The following is a 23,080-nucleotide window of genomic DNA, read 5'->3' as shown; positions in this document are numbered from 1 at the left end:
AATCCAGACCTCTCTGCCCATACGACAGTATCACAAGTGGCGGCCTCGCGATCCCATACGAATCCAGACCTCTCTACCCAGACGGCAGTCTCAGCACAAGTGGCGGCCTCGCGATCCCATACGAATCCAGACCTCTCTACCCAGACGGCAGTCTCAGCACCAGTGGCGGCCTCGCGATCCCATACGAATCCAGACCTCTCTGCCCATACGACAGTATCACAAGTGGCGGCCTCGCGATCCCATACGAATCCAGACCTCTCTGCCCATACGACAGTATCACAAGTGGCGGCCTCGCGATCCCATACGAATCCAGACCTCTCTACCCAGACGGCAGTCTCATACGACAGTTCATCCTATGATCACCATAACATACAAAAAGGGAATCAGTCTCACTATTCATCAGATCACACAAGGACTGCCAGTTCGAGCATAGCCTGTTCTCCGGTTCGAGGGGCTCCTCTTTCCCTTATTCAGTTACCACTTACCTGATCAGGGTTAACATCTGTTCATGTAGCCGCAGCTGACTAGAAGAATAGGCTACCCTCTCGTACAAGAACACGCAGCACATGTTGGTTCACTACAAACTGGGTACTTTATTACTCATTACATACGCAATCACATAACATTACAATATAACACATAACCTGCAAAGAAAAGTGAAAGATTAAGTTGTACACTCTAATAAGAAAGGGTCGACATCACCTTAGTAGTGTGTAGCCTGCAATCAGTGGTCATCTAGGTTCCCTTCTCGTCTGTGCCTCGGCTCGCCTGGAAGTCACACCTCCGCAGTCACGGATACACATCTGCACCACTATGCGCTGTTCTCTTCACCCTTCTCCGAGTCACTGGGACCTCTTCCTTATCGCCTACTCTCTCCTCTCTGGCTATTCTGCTAGGAGAGTATCTGTCTCTCGGTTTTTCTCCGCCTTCAAGGTGGCGTCTGTCTTCCCTGGAATAAGTAGTAGCTTTATTGCTAACGGCTAGATACCGCCTACGGACTGAACATATAACTGCCTCAGACTTTCACTAATATAGAGGTGCGTTTCCTCATGGAAAATTCCGGCCCGTAACCTGCCGCCCACCAAATTCTTGTACCTCCCCGTACCAAGGACACGTTCCCAGCCGGCCGGCCTGATGTAGTGTCTTCGGCATAAAGAAAAATACAATCCTTCGATAAGGGCCGGCCTGAACCGGTTCTCTCCAAGCGAATAACACCTCATAACTAAAACATTACATTTGACCTAGAAGCATCCCAAGCTGCCGGAGCAGAAAGAAAGATGGAGTCTCTCCCGTTTGAGGCCTACCAGGCCTGAATTCAGCACGGCTCCATGAAATACCCTCACTACAGGACAGGTTATCCCTAATACTAACGAATCTATCCCCTAGGCTATGTGTGCAAGCCCTGATCTATGGGGAAGAGCACAGGATCATGTCGAAGTGCCTAGTAAATAGGCTCCATTCACTACTCTAACCCTTAGACTTGAATGGTAAGAGACTGAAGTCACATTCAATCACCTTTCCTCACAAGAAGGCCGGGAAAATCGAGCAGAACATTTCACCCTTGACTTCAGTCTATTATACATTCATTAAACAGAACTAATATCTGTGGAAGAATAATATGAAACAAGACTAACTGATCTATGTCTAGTACCAGGTGTGCAGAATTGAAGTAGTGAAGGAATACACTGAATAAAGCAACAGATAGAAATCAAAATGCCGATAGTAACCAGAATACCTCCTAATATCTGACGTAACATATGCAATCAGGTAACCAATTAAAGAGCCAGTCAAACCAGCCCTGGTCAATGTGTTTTCTAACTTCTTCTGTCAAGTCATGTAGTTTATCAATGTGAGCTTGAATGGATTTTGTATGATCAGACAAGTTAAAACAACAAAGACCCTCAAAATCAGAACAATCGTGTCCATGTTTAAGCAAAAGATAATCAATGGTCGCTCGATTTTGCAAGATAGCTCTACGTTCACCCTGGGCGTCTAATAGCATGTCAGACAGGACTGTAGAAGTATGATTAATGGATTTTACCATCCAGCAGGCCATTTTCCCAATAGATTTGGCATTATAAACTGCCAAAGCAGGAACACCAACAATTGAAATAGCCAGGCTAAGGTATTCAGACTTGGAATATAAATGCAAAGATGAGTCACAATCCTCCTGTAACCTCACTGTATCTCGAATCACACGAGAGTTGGCATTCGGATGTGATGAAAACATTAACAAGCTCAGTCTAGTTATGGCACAAGGGCCTCCAGAAATATTTGCGGGGATATATGGCCAGGAAGTATTACCACATGAGAAAAGCCATCCGGCAGGTAGTAACATCGTGCGATAATGACTGGGGTTAACTACCAAACTCTTGCAAGTCATGTTATTCTGAACAGAAGTACATGTTTTCGGTGTCCTTTGAAGGCACAAAGTTCGTTCATGAGCGGTGAATGAAGTGGCACCTTTCAATCTTAAATGCATACATTCAGAAATCGCACTAGGATCACAAGTAAGGAAAAAACACAAATCACCCTGTGTGATATTATAGGTAACTATTTGGGACTGGATGGGGGGTATCGGGTCTGACAGTACAGTACACAAGGGGCAATACTCATGGGTAGCAAAATCGCCCAGAAGAACATTGGGGCGAGCATTCGATATATTAAAAATATGAGTCAAAGTCTCCAATGAAGCAGGGACAGCAACTAAACAAGTCGCTAGAATGTCAGTCACCGATCTCATCGGTGTCAAGCAGAAATGAGGGGCTTTAGTCACTCGTTTGGCTAACGTAGTCCAAAAGTTCGACGACGAATCCCACGCAGCGAAGAAACGCGACACTCGGGTTCTCAACTCAGCCCGGGTTGATGGGATCCCTCCTCTCTCGTCGTACCAGCCCAAAAGGAGTCCAACGCCGACACATCCTGCAGCAACAGTCCAAAGAATGATCTGAAAGAGAATCAAATACAGGCATTATTCATTCTCGTAAGTAACATTTGTCAGCCGGGACTGCTTCCCAGCTATCTTTCCCTGGTCTCATAACTAAAATGGTGTTGTCTTGACCGGTTGCAATGACTTCTGCTTGTTCAGGGGGATTCTTAGGCGACTGCACCCAAACTCTGGCCCCAGGATTATCTGTGGAGCCAAAACCTTTCTGGCCTCGTACAGTTAGCAACGTTGGGGCAGTGCCTTTTGTGATCTCACCACTGAAAACAGGCATTATTAGCAATTGAGCCACTCGGTCAGTTTGATGTATCAGTAAGTCAACCTCACTGCTATTCAGCAGGAGCACCTTAATCTCTCCCTGATAATCACTGTCAATGATCCCTCCAAGCACCTGAACGCCTTTTACAGCCAGCCCCGATCTAGGGGCGATTAATCCGAAATTCCCAGTTGGTATATGAACACCAACACCAGTTTCAATGATGACTCGATTCTTACTTTTTATAACGGTGTCATCCATGGCATGCAAGTCTAAACCTGCCGACCCTGGGGTCGCTCTACATGGAGCCAAAGCTCCGGGAGTAATTTCCCAGTACATTACAGTCTCTCTGATTTTATTGGGCTTAGCATCAACATTCGGAGGAAACAAACGCATAAGTGGGGATTCAGCATTTAGAAAAGGACGGTTATTCAAAATCAATAGCGCTTGAGGCAAAAAGTCTCGCCAATTCTTATACTTGTCATCTGTTAATTTACGTAACTGATCTTTCAGCAGGCCATTCAACCTCTCCACAAGACCCGAGGCCTGTGGGTAATATGGTATATGAAACACCCATTCAATATTGTTTTCCACACAGAATTCCTGTACCAATCTTCCACGAAAATGGGATGCATTATCAGATTGAATTTGGAATGGCACACCATAATACATCATAATCAATTCCAATGTTTTAATAGTATTCAATTGGGTAGCTTGCTTACAGGGAAGGGCCACCAACAGGCCACTGTATGTATCAACAATAGTGCAAACATATTGACAATTCCTACTCATAGGAAGTGGACCGATGTAATCAATCTGCCAAATTTGAGCGGGCAATTTCCCGCGATGTAAATTACCTTTAACAATTTGGGGCACTTTGCGCTGCCTGATATGCTGACAAATGGGACAATGTAGAATAACATTTTTGATTAAATCTAGGGGAATATAAATTCCTCGATCAGCAGCCCACCTGCTAGTGGCTTTCTCTCCAAAGTGTCCTGCTTTCTGGTGGGCCCATTTCGCCAATCCCGCAATATCAGAATCTTGCCTGTCCACCACTGCCTCAGCAATTTTAGATTTCTCATCTGCAATGTTATGAAAGAATTTGTCAAGAGAGTCTATCGGGGTATGAGCATCCACATGGAAGATTGTAACAGTACTCTGTGGGAGCATTTCCCAAATCTCCTGCCATAATTCTTTTCCCCACAGTTCTTTTGAATGGATTTTCCAACTATGGGAATGCCAAGTCGGTAACCAAACTGCCAGTCCATTGGCAGTAGACCAAGAATCGGTGAAAATATGACATGTGCCAGGTAACTCTTGTTTCAGAACTTGATAAACAGCATAGAGTTCAGCAAATTGACTGCTCTTACCCTCACCAGTTGTACTCAGCAATTTTTGTGTGATCGGATTATAGGACACCGCCTTCCAATGCCGTTTCGTCCCTATGAACCTTGCTGAACCATCCGTAAACCAGACATGGTTTCTGTCCTCTGCGGACAAATCATCAAAAGGTCTACCCCACTTAACAGGAGACTCCTGTACTAAAGGTACGGAACATTCACTCTCAGTCTCAGTCGATGGCGCCCGCGCCACCTGCTCATGCAAAGATGCAACTCCTTTTTGTCCCACACGTGCCCTGTCTTGTATATACCATTTCCATTTAATCACACTTGCCTCTTGAGCGTGTCCAATTCGGTGAGTTTTCGGCGAACTCATAACCCACTGCATGATAGGAATTTCAGGTCGCAAAACTATATCATGTCCCAAAGTCAATTGCTCGGTATCCACCAGAGCCCAATAACATGCAAGTAACTGTTTCTCAAAAGGTGTATAACGCTCACCAGCACCAGGTAACTTTTTGGTCCAGAAACCTAACGGTACTCTACTCTTGCCTTGTTTCTGCCACAAACTCCAATTCGCATAAAGGCCTTGTACAGACACATTCAAATCCACATCACCATCACATACAGGCCATAAATCCAGAGCATGCTGAATTGCTTCTTTTGCCAGACTGAACGCATCTTGTTGTGGTTTATCCCATTCAAATGCATTCTTTTTACGAGTGACATGGTACAAAGGGGCCAATATTTGACTCAAATGAGGAATATGCTGGCGCCAAAAACCAAACAAACCAATGAAGCTTTGGGCTTCTTTCCTATTCCTCGGAACTGCAAAATCAAGAATTTTCTGTTTAACCTGAGGGATCACTTCTCGGTGCCCCTCATGCCAATTAATACCCAAAAATTTCACAGCCTGGGACGGACCTTGTAATTTATCCGGGTTGATTTCCAAACCTTTCTCACGCAGGCACTCAATGACTCTGTCCAATTGGGTCTGAACTTCCTCTTGTGTTTCACCTTGGATCAAAATATCATCAATATAGTGACATATCTGAATTTGCGGATGAACCGGTACCTCAGCCAGATGCTCTGCCACCAGCCGGTGACATATCGTAGGACTATGCACATAGCCCTGGGGAAGACTTCTAAACGTCATCTGACGCCCGTTCCACGTAAAACTGAATTGTTCCTGACACTCAGGGGCAATCGGAATCGCAAAGAAAGCATTAGCAATATCAATGGACGCATACCATGTACCTGGATGTTTTTGGATTCTTTCAATTAGGGTAATAACATCCGGTACTGCAACAGTCAAAGAGGGTGTGTGTCTATTCAATTCTCGATAATCAACAGTCATGCGCCAAGAATTATCACTCTTACGTACAGGCCAAACAGGATTATTCCAAGCAGAAGTAACTGGGGTTATAACTCCTGCATCCACCAACTCCTGAATAGTGGTACTAATCTCTTCATGACCACCTGGAATACGATACTGCTTCTGACGAACCACTTTTGTCGCCTGGGGAACTTTTATGGGGGGCATTCTTAAACGACCAACCCGTACAGGCCTGGACGATATATAATGTTTAGTTCCAAATTGGTAACATCCATCATCTAAGTGCAAAGTCATTCCTTTCAAAATATCAATTCCAATTATGAATTCTAAGAGTGGTACCACTAATACAGAGTATTCTTTTCTAGGAATTCTACCTATTCTCATTTCAAGTAAAGTTTGAACTGCGGGAGTTTCCTTTCCACCTAATCCGGTAATTGTAAAAGGCTGACCTTTAAACTTCTTTGATTTTCCATGAATAAGAGTGGCCTCCGCTCCTGTATCTACCAATGCTCGGGCCCTTTGGACATTACGATGTCTCCAATAAATATCAATATCTACATAGGGTCTATTATCTCTGTGAGCCCATCTGTGTACTGGAGCTTGACCTATTTCCTAGTCATTTTTACTGCGTTCTGTGTACCAGGATAAATCAGGATAAAGACTCTCACGTTTCTCAGGTATCGATACCTCCTGTTCATATCCATCTCTATTACGAAATGGATTCCTGTCCTCTGCATTGTACTGCGGGTTTCGATCGGTCAATCTGTGTCGATCCTCTCTCCTTCTCAACTCAGGGGATTGATCCCTATCATCTCTACGTCTGCTGTTAACATAATCATCTCTCCCCCTTTCTCTTTCCCCCTCTCTCTCTCTGTCTCTCTCACGACGGGGGGACAAATCACGTACATAACGTCGATCATCACGACGATCAGAGCGCCCACGGCGGTCGTCATCACCGCTACCGTCAGAAAAACCACGATCACACTCAGTCGTCCGAACACGCCGGGCACCCTCCTTTCGATCCAAGCCACGTTTGCGAAACATTTCCCACAAACGAGAAGTAGTCTCACCGTCAATGTCCTCCTTCCGCACACCATCGGCCATAAGACCAAAAAACATATCACGTCTAGTAAGTTTATTGTCACCAGGAGTACGAGTGTCAGGCCGGGATTGCCGTTCAGGTTTAAACCAGTCACCCAACTCACCGAGTTGGCGTACCGATTCCAGCACCATAGACAATATGTTACCAGTCTGATTAATCAATAAAGTCATCATGACCTGCTTATAAGCAACAGGGGAAGAACGAATAATACGATTCCGCACAGAAGATGTCAACAAACCATCAAGCAACCTGTCAGCAGTATTCAGAAAAATTGCCGTTTTCATCACCTCCTCTTTGAGACGTTGTGCAGCATCGCGCAAAGTATACCACGGTTTGTCATTCACAGGCCAGTCAGACTCAGTAGGATATTTTTGATTACAACCCTCAGTCGCCAATTGAAGCAAAGTAATTTGACCACCACCATTAAAGTTACGAAAATGATCCTGTACAGTAGAATCCGAACTCAAGGAACAAAACTTCAAACAATCGCCAGCATCCAACATAATGCCAGCAGCGCCCAGTTCATAAAAGCGCACCATCCATGTGAGTAAGGTCTCACCAGCTCGCTGCCGAAATCGCTGCAAAATATCACTAATTTCTTGTTGAGTAAAATCCTCCAAAGAGTCTAAAGCAATACCATTCGGAGCACCGGGAGCCTGCTGCAACTTCCGCCGAAAAACTGGATGCACCGAGACCGCGGGACGAGCATCACAAGGAGCTCGACCAGTACACATAGAGGAACAATCAGTGTAAGAAGCATCGACCCCACTCGAAGGACGAGCGCAATCACGGGGTGCACCATCAGAGGCGCAAGAAGCAGACTTACAATCACGGCCGAAGCGAGAGGACTCGCGCTTGGCAGACTCCTCACCCGAGGAAGGAGAATCACTCGAGTTCCAGATATTACCATCCCATTCATCAGGATTCCAATCCAGTCCGGCTTTCGCCACGACCAGACGCACCTTTCGCGTCGAAACCCGACCACGCCGATTCTTGTATTTATAACGAGCAATTCGCACAGCCGCCCTCTCGGCAATAGTTTGGTACGTCTCAAGTTTGTCAGCAAGCAACTTATTTTGACACCGCAACAAAGTATGAGCATTCTGAATCTCAACAAAGTTCGCTTCCACATCCTTATGCAATTTCTGTAACTTCAACAACCTCTCATGCAGAATCCTGTACGCAGACAGAACAATCCAACCTCTGCGCCCCAAAACGGGAAGCTCATCACCCTTAGATACCGGCGCCTTCTGTAAACAAGTAATCACAGTAGCCGGCTCCGCCAGCTCCAAAAAAGAATTCCAATTCTCACTCAAACCAGTAGAATCAGCCCACTCACGGGCTAAGGCTTCATAAGGCGTTGAATCCCAGCCGGGAATATCAACGGGCAACTTAAAAGTAGATTTCGACTTTCTAGAAAACATCTCGGAAAAGAAAGAAAAAGAGAAAAGGAGAAGAGAAGAAAGGAAAAAAAAAACTACACACACAATTATATACAAATAATATACAAACGAAACCACGCACGCGCCGAAAGCAAACACGATACAACCACAACGCACACAGGTTTCGTAAACGGTTCGTGACGCCAAATGTTCTGCTTGGGTTTTCGGATCAGATAGAACCCGCTCATCAGAGCCTCACTAACCCAGCCAGAACGTTATCCCCTCCCCCTCCCTAGGGCCTATTTACAATAGGTAACCACATATATCTACCACCTAAGGACAGGGAATTCCTACTATACATACCAAGACCTCTTATAATCGGCGGCCTCGCGATCCCATACGGATCCAGACCTCTCTGCCCATACAACAGTATCACAAGTGGCGGCCTCGCGATCCCATACGAATCCAGACCTCTCTGCCCATACGACAATATCACAAGTGGCGGCCTCACGATCCCATACGAATCCAGACCTCTCTACCCAGACGGCAGTCTCAGCACAAGTGGCGGCCTCGCGATCCCATACGAATCCAGACCTCTCTGCCCATACGACAGTATCACAAGTGGCGGCCTCGCGATCCCATACGAATCCAGACCTCTCTACCCAGACGGCAGTCTCAGCACAAGTGGCGGCCTCGCGATCCCATACGAATCCAGACCTCTCTGCCCATACGACAGTATCACAAGTGGCGGCCTCGTGATCCCATACGAATCCAGACCTCTCTGCCCGTACGACAGTATCACAAGTGGCGGCCTCGCGATCCCATACGAATCCAGACCTCTCTACCCAGACAGCAGTCTCAGCACAAGTGGCGGCCTCGCGATCCCATACGAATCCAGACCTCTCTACCCAGACGGCAGTCTCAGCACCAGTGGCGGCCTCGCGATCCCATACGAATCCAGACCTCTCTGCCCATACGACAGTATCACAAGTGGCGGCCTCGCGATCCCATACGAATCCAGACCTCTCTGCCCATACGACAGTATCACAAGTGGCGGCCTCGCGATCCCATACGAATCCAGACCTCTCTACCCAGACGGCAGTCTCATACGACAGTTCATCCTATGATCACCATAACATACAAAAAGGGAATCAGTCTCACTATTCATCAGATCACACAAGGACTGCCAGTTCGAGCATAGCCTGTTCTCCGGTTCGAGGGGCTCCTCTTTCCCTTATTCAGTTACCACTTACCTGATCAGGGTTAACATCTGTTCATGTAGCCGCAGCTGACTAGAAGAATAGGCTACCCTCTCATACAAGAACACGCAGCACATGTTGGTTCACTACAAACTGGGTACTTTATTACTCATTACATACGCAATCACATAACATTACAATATAACACATAACCTGCAAAGAAAAGTGAAAGATTAAGTTGTACACTCTAATAAGAAAGGGTCGACATCACCTTAGTAGTCATCAACAAAAAACTGGGGTAGTAATGTATCAGAGGATGCACATCATAGCAATAATTAACATCAAGTTGGGTGTATAGTAATATTTGCCGGAGAAACAGTGAAATCAGTAACAAATTGGATAAATGGTGCCGCTCGGGATTAGAAAGCACCCTACTACCTGAGTACTAAATTATACGTATCATGCAAAGCAATCCTCGTAATTAACAGATTTTATACATAAGTCAATCCCGGCACTCTGGAGTCATATATTATTCTTATTGGTTATTAGCCAAAAAGAGAGAAGGACACAATGACAATAAAGGTAAACTGACTACGGAACAGATTAGGTCCTCACAAGAGTATATGTCAGAAAGCAATTTAATACATAAATTTTACAAAAAGGAAAAACACATTCATGAGCAAAAAAATCAGAACTCCCTAGTTATTTCATGACAGGGAGACTTCAATTTTCTAAATCTTGATACAGATGGATGACAGCCGACACGTGTTTCGTCACGTATAGTGACTTCCTCAGGGCTTTGGAAAGAGTCTTTGAACGCTTTAAATATCAAACATATAATTGTGCTTCTGTTAACACGCAATATTGAGTGTAGATAATTTCAAGAGAAGACTCCGACGTGCGATATGGTTCCAAGAATTATAGAACCTCGTGAAGGTTCGAAAAAGCAAGTTTTGTCGCAAGAAGGTCTCCTGATAAATATATCAGTTGTATGTTGATAATAACAGATCTTCCCCAGTAACTTCTAATGCTAATATTCAGGGATGCTGTACCGTGATATGAAATTAATTTGTGAGACTGAATCGATGGGACGGTCTTCGTGTAGTCGTCTATGTAGTGATTTTTAGTAAATTATTTGTTGGCTTCATCAAATTAGGTGAAGTGCACGAACCGGCTCTGGTAAGCCCCCAATAAAAGAAGCCACTATTTGTTGACTCTGCGTCCATTGCCGATACGAGGGGACGGGAGTCGAGTTTCGGGCAAGAACCACCATACTAGGAGGGCTTACCAGAGCCGGTTCGTGCACTTCACCTAATTTGATGAAGCCAACAAATAATTTACTAAAAATCACTACATAGACGACTACACGAAGACCGTCCCATCGATTCAGTCTCACAAATTAATTTCATATCACGGTACAGCATCCCTGAATATTAGCATTAGAAGTTACTGGGGAAGATCTGTTATTATCAACATACAACTGATATATTTATCAGGAGACCTTCTTGCGACAAAACTTGCTTTTTCGAACCTTCACGAGGTTCTATAATTCTTGGAACCATATCGCACGTCGGAGTCTTCTCTTGAAATTATCTACACTCAATATTGCGTGTTAACAGAAGCACAATTATATGTTTGATATTTAAAGCGTTCAAAGACTCTTTCCAAAGCCCTGAGGAAGTCACTATACGTGACGAAACACGTGTCGGCTGTCATCCATCTGTATCAAGATTTAGAAAATTGAAGTCTCCCTGTCATGAAATAACTAGGGAGTTCTGATTTTTTTGCTCATGAATGTGTTTTTCCTTTTTGTAAAATGTATGTATTAAATTGCTTTCTGACATATACTCTTGTGAGGACCTAATCTGTTCCGTAGTCAGTTTACCTTTATTGTCATTGTGTCCTTCTCTCTTTTTGGCTAATAACCAATAAGAATAATATATGACTCCAGAGTGCCGGGATTGACTTATGTATAAAATCACCTTAGTAGTGTGTAGCCTGCACTCAGTGGTCATCTAGGTTCCCTTCTCGTCTGTGCCTCGGCTCGCCTGGAAGTCACACCTCCGCAGTCACGGATACACATCTGCACCACTATGCGCTGTTCTCTTCACCCTTCTCCGAGTCACTGGGACCTCTTCCTTATCGGCTACTCTCTCCTCTCTGGCTATTCTGCTAGGAGAGTATCTGTCTCTCGGTTTTTCTCCGCCTTCAAGATGGCGTCTGTCTTCCCTGGAATAAGTAGTAGCTTTACTGCTAACGGCTAGATACCGCCTACGGACTGAACATATAACTGCCTCAGACTTTCACTAATATAGAGGTGCGTTTCCTCATGGAAAATTCCGGCCCGTAACCTGCCGCCCACCAAATTCTTGTACCTCCCCGTACCAAGGACACGTTCCCAGCCGGCCGGCCTGATGTAGTGTCTTCGGCATGAAGAAAAATACAATCCTTCGATAAGGGCCGGCCTGAACCGGTTCTCTCCAAGCGAATAACACCTCATAACTAAAACATTACATTTGACCTAGAAGCATCCCAAGCTGCCGGAGCAGAAAGAAAGATGGAGTCTCTCCCGTTTGAGGCCTACCAGGCCTGAATTCAGCACGGCTCCATGAAATACCCTCACTACAGGACAGGTTATCCCTAATACTAACGAATCTATCCCCTAGGCTATGTGTGCAAGCCCTGATCTATGGGGAAGAGCACAGGATCATGTCGAAGTGCCTAGTAAATAGGCTCCATTCACTACTCTAACCCTTAGACTTGAATGGTAAGAGACTGAAGTCACATTCAATCACCTTTCCTCACAAGAAGGCCGGGAAAATCGAGCAGAACACAAGTGTAATCGCTTCACCTTATGTACTAAGGTGAGCGATTCTGCATGTCATGTTCTAAGAAAGAAACACCTGGGCCTCTTGTGCTTTTTGACTTCCACCCCGGCGCCCGCTCACACTTGTGGGGCCCAGAAGGAAAGGAGAAGAGCCTATGCAAAGGGGGCGGGAGGGGCAGGAGAAGAGCCAATACGATGGGGCCGTGCCCGCACCACAATAAAGCAAATACAGAAAAGCACAAGGATAATATTCCATAATAATGAATATAGTATGCATACATGCCAACATTTCAGAGGAGCAAAATGGGAGATTAAAAAAAAAATCGGGAGAATGGGGCCTTGAATCGGGTTACTGTCATGTAGGGGCTTTGGAAGTGTGCTGCTGCAGGACTGGACATTTGAAACGCAAATGCACTTTGTTTTCTTACCTTTCAGAAGCATGGCGCGCAATGGCAGAGAGAGGGTGATGCAAGAGTTGTGCACTGGCCTGGCAGGCAGCTGTCAAAACGTGGATATAGAATCCACCTGATGAAAGAAGGAGTGCATTTCAGTACATCTTGTCTTTAGTAGTCTTTCAAAGGTAACCAAATAGTGTTATGGTTCATGAGCACATGAGATGAACGTCAATTAAATAGTATTAATTGGATGCGCATAGCATAGGTCATTCCACCAAGCACTAGGTCTAGAGAAGGTCAAGTGTGCTTTATCGAGAGCCAGGCTCCCTTTCTCTGTAGCCGGTCTTAACCTTGGACTGATATCTCCCATGGATTGGCTCTCTGATGACCTCAGGTGCAGCACGTGCTGCGCGTGTTCTGTAGAAGGCGCTGGTGATTCGCCAGTAATAAAATTGTGAGCACAGGGCTCTCATTGGCAGCTCAAGACTACAGGGTTAGTGGTAGTGGGGTGAAAGTCTGCCGCCCGGCGTGGTTTACTCCTGCGCCAAAAGTACACACAGGAGTCTCGTGCACCCTCGGGCCTTGGTGGAGCATCCCTTGTGATTCTTGAGAGGAGTTGGAACACTCGTGTTCACAGATGAGGTTTGCTTAATGAAATGCAGTGGAGTCCGAGGTATGGTCAGACACTCTACATCCCCAATGACCCCCATCCCATGCGTGAAGGGTTCGTTTCCAGAAGTGAATCCAGACTTCAGTCCCTTCTTGTGTCGCGCGCAGAAACTCCAGTGGGCGCCATCAGCTGTATTTGTGCTCCTGTCGCTTGCCCTACTTTTCTGTCGATTAACACACATTCCTCAAAATAGCGCTTCACTGTTCACTTGGGAAGCGAGGCACTGCAGTGAGTACGTTGTCCGCTGCGGACACATCTGTACTAAGCCCGGCTTTGCCACTTGAAAAGAAAGTATATTTCACTTTATTTGCGTATACCCCGGAGCTTCCTCTGTCAAAAGTGGCCGGTTTGGGCTACGGGATGAAGAACGGTGTAAAAGCGCTTTATGAAACAGAACGGTATTAAAGCACTGTATGAAACGGAATGGTATTTATCTGGAGAGCAAATACAAACAGGTAAAACTATGCACCTGTTAAGGTTAGACAAGTGGTGAAAGGGAAGAATTGATATAAGTGCACTCGGATCTAAAGTTAACAACTGTGACATGACAGTGAAGCCGATCAGAATATACCAACAGGGCTTTCTGAAAGAAATCTGTTATCATTAAGGCTCCCAGTACTCCGTTTTTTTTTCTTATTAGTATTACAAATAAATATAGACGAAAATGTGTTTTCATTATTTTTGTTTTTTTACGGACAGGTATGGAACAGTATTAGTCCTTTAGTGACTTCTCGGGATTAGTCATTACTGCCAGGCCCGCATACACGTCTTGTTAACAGCATGGCGCGCAATGGCAGAGAGAGGGTGATGCAAGAGTTGTGCACTGGCCTGGCAGGTTGCTGGCAGTGCGTACCTCCGCCCCCCCCACGTTTGTGGCAGCCCGGGCTGAAACAGCTTACACACAGCCGCCCCCGAGTACTTCACAGGTCTTTAAAAGACCATTCGCTTGTTAATGGGGCTTTGTTGGTTGTTCACCCCTTCTAGAGCCCCTGCATCGCCACTCCCACTATTGCTGGAAGAATTAGCACCTTACACAATACTGCCCTGTCAGCTGAAACCCAGAGGCATCGGGTTTTTGCTTGCAGGAATCGGAAGGCGGGAGACTAGCGCGGCAACATTTACTCGTATTTTACCGTTTATAAATATAAATACAGACAAAGGAAATATCGATTTCCGTCTGTATTTATATGTATAAATCCGTAAATAAGGAAAACCGGGAGCCCTATATATAATAAATACATATTTTATAAATACCTTGTGTGGTTCTCTTTCATTTAATCTATACTATAAGATTGCATTCTGGTAAAGCAAGCTGCTTTACACTCCTTCAAGACTAAGCCTGAAGGCTGCTCTCCACAGCAACCATTTGGATAGCTTTCTAAGGTTGCCTGAGACCTCTTAAATCACCATAAGAGTTGTCTGGACTGGTGCAAGGTGCCCACTTACAAGTGGACATCATATACCAGGCCAGCTTCTCACACTAATCAAACAGTCTAGTAGCTGGTTCCCTCCGAGGTTTCCCTCAGGATAGCTGGCGCTCAGAACCGTAAGTTTTTTCTGGTAAAGCGAATGATTGGAGGTTTTGGGGTTGAAACGATCCCAACCTAGTCTCAAACTTTAAATGGTTTAGAAGCCCGGCTCGCTGGTGTGGAGCAGAGGATGGAATGCAAGTGTCTAGTGGGCCACTTTTGGTAAGCAGAACTGGTGCTGCAGGATGAACCGAACGCCGGGTTAAGGGGCCCGATGCCCATCAGACCCCAGAAAATGTGTTTGTTGATAAAGACAGGAGGACGGTGGCCATGGAAGTCAGAATCCACTAAGGAGTGTGAAACAAATCACCTGCCAAAACAACTAGCCATGAAAATGGGTAGCGCTTGCGCATTGGGCCCATGTCCGGCTGTCGCAGATGCTGAGAGCTGCAGGGGCTAAGCCGCGATGAGTAGGTGAGCTGCTGTGGTGGGCACGGAGCCCGGGGTAAGGGCCCAGGTGGAGCAGCCGCAGGTGCAGATCTTGGTGGTAGTAGCAAATATTCAAACGAGAACTTTGAAGGCCAAAGTGGTGTTCCGGGGCCCACCACGTGTTCAAGTGCACGGGACAGGGTCCCACGGGCAAAGGGGGTCTCCCCTGCATGGTCGGGTTCAGAAGCTCCAGCTGGGCCCTGGGGCTGGGCTCTCCTGCCCTGGGTTCCATCCACAACAGGCCTTCAAAAATCATAAAGAGTTTACTAGACTTGCAGGTCGAGTAACTTGAATAAACTCTATATCTTTTGCCTATTTTAGAAATACATAGGTTTCCTTGATACCTATTTTTCACATTTTTAATTTTACCAAATGAATTATTGTATACCCGGTACACAAAGAAAAACCATTTCAAGGTGCAGCTCACTTATTGGCTCTGCATTCCTCAGGTTCTTGGAGAACCTACAAGCCTTATATATCCCTGCAACCAAAAGAGTCCAGCGGACGTAATGGTAAATCACTTTTGAAAATCTGCCATAGTAAGAAGTAGTTGCAGATGAAAACGTAGACACAAATAGCTGTTTTGTTTTTTTTACTCAATTTAAATATTGTTTTATTTCAACTGGTACATTTTATAGGAAAACCTTGAAGGATTTTCACATATGACCCCTTGCTGAATTCTGAATTTGGTCTACTTTTCAGGAAGGTAAAGCGTTCTGGGATCCACTATGGGGTTCACACCCAATTGTACCACTAACTGGAAGGAGGTCGAAAGCACAAAAATTAGGAAAAATTGACTAATTCCCAGTAAAATGGAAAAACAGTGTTGAAAAATTTGGGTTTCTGATTCAAGTCTGCTCATTCCTGAAAGTTGGGAAGATGATGATTTTAGCACCACAAACCCTACGTTGATGCCATTAGCAGAAAAAAAGGATACTTTCTTCTGCAGCGCTTCTTTCCCAACAACTCCACAATTTAGCTGTATTTTGGCTATATTCTCAGTCCCCTCCAGGGAAATCCACAAACCCTGGGTATCTTTATAATCACCAGGATGTAGGAGAAAAAGGACGCAAATGTGTCATGGATACCTTATGTGGACAAAAGGTTATGGGGCCTAAGCGCGAACTACCCCCAAATAGCCAAAAAAGGCTTATCACTTGGGGGAAAAGGCATTACAGCGGAAGGGTTAAAAGCCATCTGTAAGCACCTGTTCTGATGACAGCAGGGGCCGCTTTGTATATAATGCTGGCACTTGCTTGAGTACAGTGGTTGCATTGGGTATTTGCAAAACCACTGTAATTGGGCAATTCTGCAGCTTTGGCATTTTCACATAATTATGGATTTGCCACATGTGCTGCACAATTGATCTTTTGTTGTATAATTTGCTAATTTGAACATAAAATTGTTTTTATAGCTCAAACAGATCAAAAATTGCTATAAAAAACACACGCGGTGCCACACTGGCAGATCTTTTGCAAGGATTAACTGGTCACTCTCAGATGCTGACTGTAGTATTCGGGTGTTACACTAGTAACAACAAGGGGACACGTACCCAGTCAGCATTAATGTGTTAATATTTCGAAATAGAGAAATAATCAGTGCTTGAAATTGAAAATTAGAAGTGCAGGTACTCTGTAGCAGAGTACCTGCTTGTTTCTGAGACGTGCCGGTACTCTCCAATTAAAAGTATTATATTTCTCTTGAGAAGTGCCTCTCAAAATAAAAAAAGTGCTGGTTCTCAGTACCATCCCATTTACAGCGCTGGAAATAATACTGCCACAGATGTGCCAAGTCATTTGTCTTTTCTTGCTGCATTACTTAGTCAACCCTGATGTGCAATTCGCTACCCCTTGACAAATAAGTCGTGTCCAGGGTATGTGTTACAGTGCAAGCTGTTGCAGTGATGAGGCTGACGCTTAGGGTTCACGTAAAATACCTCTAATTTATGCCCGTGTTAAAGGTACACACAAAAGTGGGAGGAAGCATTCCAAGATGTTTGATGCAACCCTTCTGGAAGCGAGGAGTGTCCAACATCCAGAAATGTCCTGCAGTTTCAGACACTCGCAATAGGATGTGCTCATTTCAGACAGCTAGTCAACACATAGAAGATGCTAAATCTAACACTCTTGCAGCATACCTCTTCAGCTGGCGATGCACTTGGGAGCGGCGTGGCTAGTCCATATCTGAAATCCCAAGTTTTCCACGGGGAATTAGATCACATATTGATTATTTTCACAGAAAAGGGAAGGGGTCTGTCGTGCGTGCGACACGATCCTGCCGTGGAACACTAGATTATGGTGTCTTTGTACTCACATTTTAATATTCTGAATTTAAAATGCAAAGCTTTAAATGATTTTCAACCTACACATCCATTTACCTAAAGCTACATTTAAATCATGTGATGGAAGAGTCTGTCACCTCTTAACCGGATACAAAAGACCACGGAGCAGTTAGGCGAGAGGTCGCGGCATACACCTAAAACGTTAGCATAGAAATGCAGGAGGATACCCGAGCAGGACAGCTACCCCCCAAGCAGGGGAGCGTTCCGTTCGCTCGGGCTCGAGTCTTTCCAGTGCTGGGTAGCTGAGGATGGGACGCCCCCTGCAGGCACCGGCTCGCACCCCGCGCACCTCACGGGTAAGCTTGACTCCCGTCTGTCCCGTTTGCTGCCCGGCTCCCTGCGCGCCAGACCCCCCACGGCGCCCAGGGAATGGACCTGTCTGGCGATTGGCTGTCACCTCCGTTCCAAGGCTCGCAAGGCGCCCGACGATCCGATTGGCTCAGTTCCCTCATAGATCCTCCCCTTCTGCCATTATTTCCCTCACCGTACTAGCTTTCAGAAGGGTTCTCGGTGTTCCATTTGCCCCGCCCACCTCGTGCTTATAAAAGAAGCGGAGGTTGAGCGCTACTGACAGTGCAGCTGGTGCGTGGAATGCTTAACCGTCGGAGCTGCTCTGAAAAAGGCAGTTACGAGCTCGGCGCGTGCGTCTGTTGTCTATAAAGCTAAGGGGAGACTAAGACGCACATCTCTCATCCAAGAGAACTGACCGGATCTCCGGCCGCCCCTCCGTTCCCTGCCCATCCAATGAAAGCCGTCGCCCCCCTGCCGCCACCGCCCCAGAGCCGGAGATCCCCCACGGCTGCCCTTTTGGGCTGTGGAGAGCTGGCCGTGCGCCACCTGTACTCCCCGGAGCCGAGTCCGGCACTGGGCAGGATGCAACCGCCGCCGGATTGTGGAGCGGGGCCCGGCGAGGAGCCGCCCGCTCTGTGCCTGCTGCAACACGACATGGAGGGCTGCTACAGCCGCCTGCGGAGGCTGGTGCCTTCCATCCCTCAGCACCGCCGTGTCAGCCGGGTGGAGATCCTACAGCACGTCATTGACTACATCCTGGACCTGCAGCTGGCCCTGGACACGCACCCTGCGCTGCGGCCGCCAGCCCCTACCAGGACCCCCCTGGCAGACCTCAACACAGACCCGGTGAGACCTGGGGTGCATTGAAGTGACCAGCCAGGGTGCCATAATCCTGAATGGTGATCTGATGGCACATGATGACATATGGTTTGTGAGATGACACTGGGGGTGTGTGGGGTCCATCCCAGGGGGTCTGTCTGCCTTGCATGACTGGCTGGTGTTCGTACTTGTGGACTGGTGCCCTTGTACGCAATAAGCTTGTGTCCGTAGATGCTAACGCTCGTGGGCACGATTGATGCATGTGTATTCCGTCCCCTACAGAATGGGGTGGTGCCTGCTGACGGGCTGTCAGTGTCTCCCTGTGTATAATGGTCTCGTGTGCACAATGGGCCGGTGCCCTGGCGCACGATGGGCTGGTGTGTTGGTGTTGCGTACGGGTGCCTTGACAGGCTGGTCATTCCTGCTATATTGCGGGAGGGGCCTGCACAGGTTTTGGCATTGTCTGTTGCCTATTCCCTGCACAGTGAGGGCAGCTTCGCACATCCTTCACATGCAAGGGTTGGTACCCCTCCCCCGTCTTTGCTGGAATTCTGTATCCGTCCTTTGTATGAGACCTGTCATACTGTCTCAGCTGCGCAGCGACTGGCCGCGTCCTTTACTCTCGTCAAACCACCCCCCAACCCAGTCACGGGAGGTGAATGTGCCTCGTTGCTAGATGTCAAATTATAAGCGCCCCCAGTCAGCCTTGCACCCTTCCTCCAGCTGTCATATTAAGCTTCGTATTGCCAGACACCCCACGTCTCCCACTGCAGGGAGGCTTTTATTTCCACAACGTGAAGTATCCCCAGCCACCCATACCCAATAGCCATGGAAAGTACATCTCCTTACCTTAGTGTTTTTATTCAGAGTGAACAGTTCAATGTTTTGCATTGACCGAATGGATGCGCTCTCGCGTGATTTCCCAAACTTGGTGTGTCCCGATCAGCAGCTGTAAGGCATTAAAATATCCGGTCGGTGGGAGGGGACCGAGAGCAACCTGACCTTTTGGGGGGAGAATCTGGTGTGAGTGGGGTGTGTTGTCATATACACCTGAGGTAACGTGTACTGACCGTCTCCTGCTCTTATGTTTTGTGTTCTTTTAGGCTGCTTCTGTGGTCAACAAACAGGGAGACAGCATTCTGTGCCGCTGAGTTGCTGCAAGGTGAGTCTATCTCCATCCCTCACCTCAGGGCACAGGCGGGCTCCATCCACCTCCGCCCTCGCCACTCCATTCCAGTCTATGTGCACTAGCGACCATACTACAGCCTGTCCGGGGTGGTACCCAGCAGGGTCACATCAGGCTAACGAGATCAATATCTATAAGCGTACCATAATAGTAAAACGGGCCCTACGTGACGAACAATCAGTTTTATCTGCATTATTAATTGGTTATGAGGTGCGGGAGCACGTTTTTTCCCTTAGAATTTCTGGAAATTCTAAAAAAGCGAACCAGGGTGTGTAGTTTATCCTTTTTCCAACCAAGGATACCCATGTTCAGTTTAATGTATGTTTAATTGTGAAGCCCGGCCAACGCCCGCACTTTATTTAAATATCAATCTCGAAAACGTAGATTTGTAAAGACTTAGTATCTATATTTAATATGTAGGCTCTTCTGTAGCCCAGCCTAGCACGCACCCTACTGATGAGGGGTCCCTGGGAAGAGATTAGGTTGAATGTGGCAGTGAGAGGTTTAATATGTTATTTATTAACCCGCTGGTTCATTACCCTCCATTTCAATGAGTGGCCCCAGTGCACGCGTTGAACGCATCCTGGTTTCCATAGAGAGGTCAGCGGGTGTTCCCGTACCTTATACTGTTAGCAGAGACCCCTGTGCAGTGATACCACCCGAGGCAGTGTTTCTTTTTTTTTTGTTGTTTTTTTTTTTTCCAGGCTGGGCACTGCGCCCGCTGCCGCAGGGGAGCTTCGCCCTGGGAAGCCCCGCTCCTCTCCTCTTGCAGCCCGGCCTTCTTTTTTCTGTTTTTGGGCTGTTGATCAAGCGTGTCCCGTGTTTTTGTTGGTGGCGCCAGTCAGTCTGGAAGCAGCGAGGTTCACACACCCCCTTCTATTCATTCCTCTTCCCACAGGTGTGCGGCCCAGGCTGAGCCAGGAGGAGAGGCCGAGGCTCCGCCGACCCGGAAGGAGACAAAGCAACCCCTATTGGCGGAGCCCAACCAACGATACCCACGGAGACCATCCACCAACCCCAAGCCACCCTCACCAGCCACCCGCAGAGGCGTCTTCACATTCATCGTGTGTGTGTATGTTCATTGTGCACTGGGTGCAGATCTACGTGCCTGGACTGGAGCAAAAGGCACACTTTCTACGTGTAATTACAACTTAAGCTTTACTAACCCACCGGTTCATTGTAGATACCTTTAACGAGACATCTATTGTTTTAAAATAGATGATTTTCTTGAAGCTAGGGAGTGGGGAGTGCATTTTTTTGTCCCACGCCCCCCTTGCACGAATGTTACATATTGTATAGGCGAACGATGGCATTTCATAATGTGTATATAGAGATGTTCTATACGTGGAAGTGAGAGAAGTTATATGCTTTAATAGACTACTGTAATTATGGAATATTTTTAATTAAAATATTATTTTTATGTAAATACATTTTTTAACGAGTGGGTATGTCACTCGTAAAAACAATAATGTTGACCTCGTTTGGAAGCTGCTCTTATGATATAGAATGTGTTTCATTTCCCCCCACCCCCGCCTCCCAAGTGTCCATGTGCACTATAAATGTACCTCTTCTAGGTAGCGCCCCGCATGATTGCATGACATGAAATGTCCCAGGTTGCGACTACATGGAGTCCGTACACGCAGTCAAGACTTTTGGTACGTCATACCCCCCCCCCCCCCCTCCTGACCTTCGTTGTGCCCACCCCCCCCGTGTAGTCGGTAGATGGTAAAAATGTCCCCCTTTTATGTTCAGTATGCTAGAAGGAGCAGAACTCGGTTTAACATTGTTCCAGCATCGTTCTTAGCCCCAAAAAATCCATGCGACACTTCTTTCTCCTTGCTGTGCGTGAACATGACCTTCGCTGTGTGGCATGCTGCATTTTGTGTGAGGAAGAGGCAGTCTTCTGCTTGCAACCAAAGGGCAATAGCTATTTTAACTGTAGAGTCGCTGCTTTTTTAATTTCCTTCAAAGAAACCGAAAGGGCAGTTTATATAATACAGCTGAAAACCTCATGGAGCGGTGTTAATCTTAAAAGACCGTTTTAATCTGATTTAGATAGACCAAAATTTCTAATGACCTAATCAAGATTGTTTTGTTTTTTTCTGTGTACAGCCTTGTTTTATTTCCATTACAGCTGTTTACAGTTGAAAGACTTTAATATGTGAGGTGTAATTTTTACATATGAGCATTAAACTAGATTCTACCTGTCTTGGAACACGGTTGTGGGTTTATTTTTTATTGCTGTCCATACATTGCGCACGTTCCATGTATATGGAACTCTAGGGCGCTGATGTTGTACTTGGTCACTACTTATTGATTATGCACTTGGAATTGAAACTGCTGGTGCTTGATTTAGGGTGGCATCATAATAGCGAATAAAAAACGGAGGCAATTAATTTCCTCGATATATAGTTTCCACTAACGGATTATCTAGCGCAGGATTTTACCATATCCACAGGAGTGGTAATTCCGCTGGAGGGTGGTGTTAAATTACACTCGAGGTAAAAATATTACCGCAGCTTTGTGGCGGTTTATACAATGCACAGCCTTCCTAAATGGCTCCCTCATTCTTTGTTACAAGACACTTATCATATCTCTGATGTACTATCCATTTTTTATGTGTTCATGTGAATGTCTAAGGATATTTGAGGTAGCTTTGCATTTTAAAACGCTTTGCAAAAAAAACAATGGCAGTTGCTCCAACGTGGAACCTTTTCTGCAATTCCCGTAGAGCAGCCTGCTGTGCTTGGACTGACCTCGCCCAACATTCTGAGTAACTCCTCAGCATGAAGTGTTTCTGCTCCAACTGGAGGGTCAAGGGTACGAATGGATCGCTGAGACCCTTTTTTCCCCATTCATTTCTTGAAGTTGGTTTGAGGACTTCCAGGACGCAAGGTCTGTGCACAGTACACTGATGACAGCCATACCACACTGAATCTTATCTCAGTACGGTCGTCTAGTAGGAAGTAGTCTAGAAGTTTTGGGGGCAATTCAAATTGGTGTCCCCTGGTTCTCAGCCCCAGACGTGTGA

General features: G+C 46.3%; 1 protein-coding gene across 1 annotated transcript; it reads left to right on the top strand.

Annotated features, from left to right (window-relative positions):
- The first annotated feature begins 18,319 nt into the window (after positions 1–18,319).
- ID4 (inhibitor of DNA binding 4) lies at positions 18,320–22,264 on the top strand. The gene is made up of 3 exons (XM_085607054.1): positions 18,320–18,890; positions 19,967–20,025; positions 20,948–22,264. The coding sequence occupies exons 1-2, from the start codon at positions 18,498–18,500 to the stop codon at positions 20,012–20,014; spliced, it is 441 nt and encodes a 146-aa protein (XP_085463180.1). The 5' UTR covers positions 18,320–18,497; the 3' UTR covers positions 20,015–20,025; positions 20,948–22,264.
- The last annotated feature ends 816 nt before the right edge of the window (positions 22,265–23,080 follow it).

The sequence above is a fragment of the Triturus cristatus genome, chromosome 5_2 (genome assembly GCF_964204655.1).
Source record: "Triturus cristatus chromosome 5_2, aTriCri1.1, whole genome shotgun sequence".
Taxonomy (NCBI): domain Eukaryota; kingdom Metazoa; phylum Chordata; class Amphibia; order Caudata; family Salamandridae; genus Triturus; species Triturus cristatus.
The sequence above is the reverse complement of the archived record's forward strand: the minus strand, read 5'-3'. Positions and strand labels throughout refer to the sequence as shown.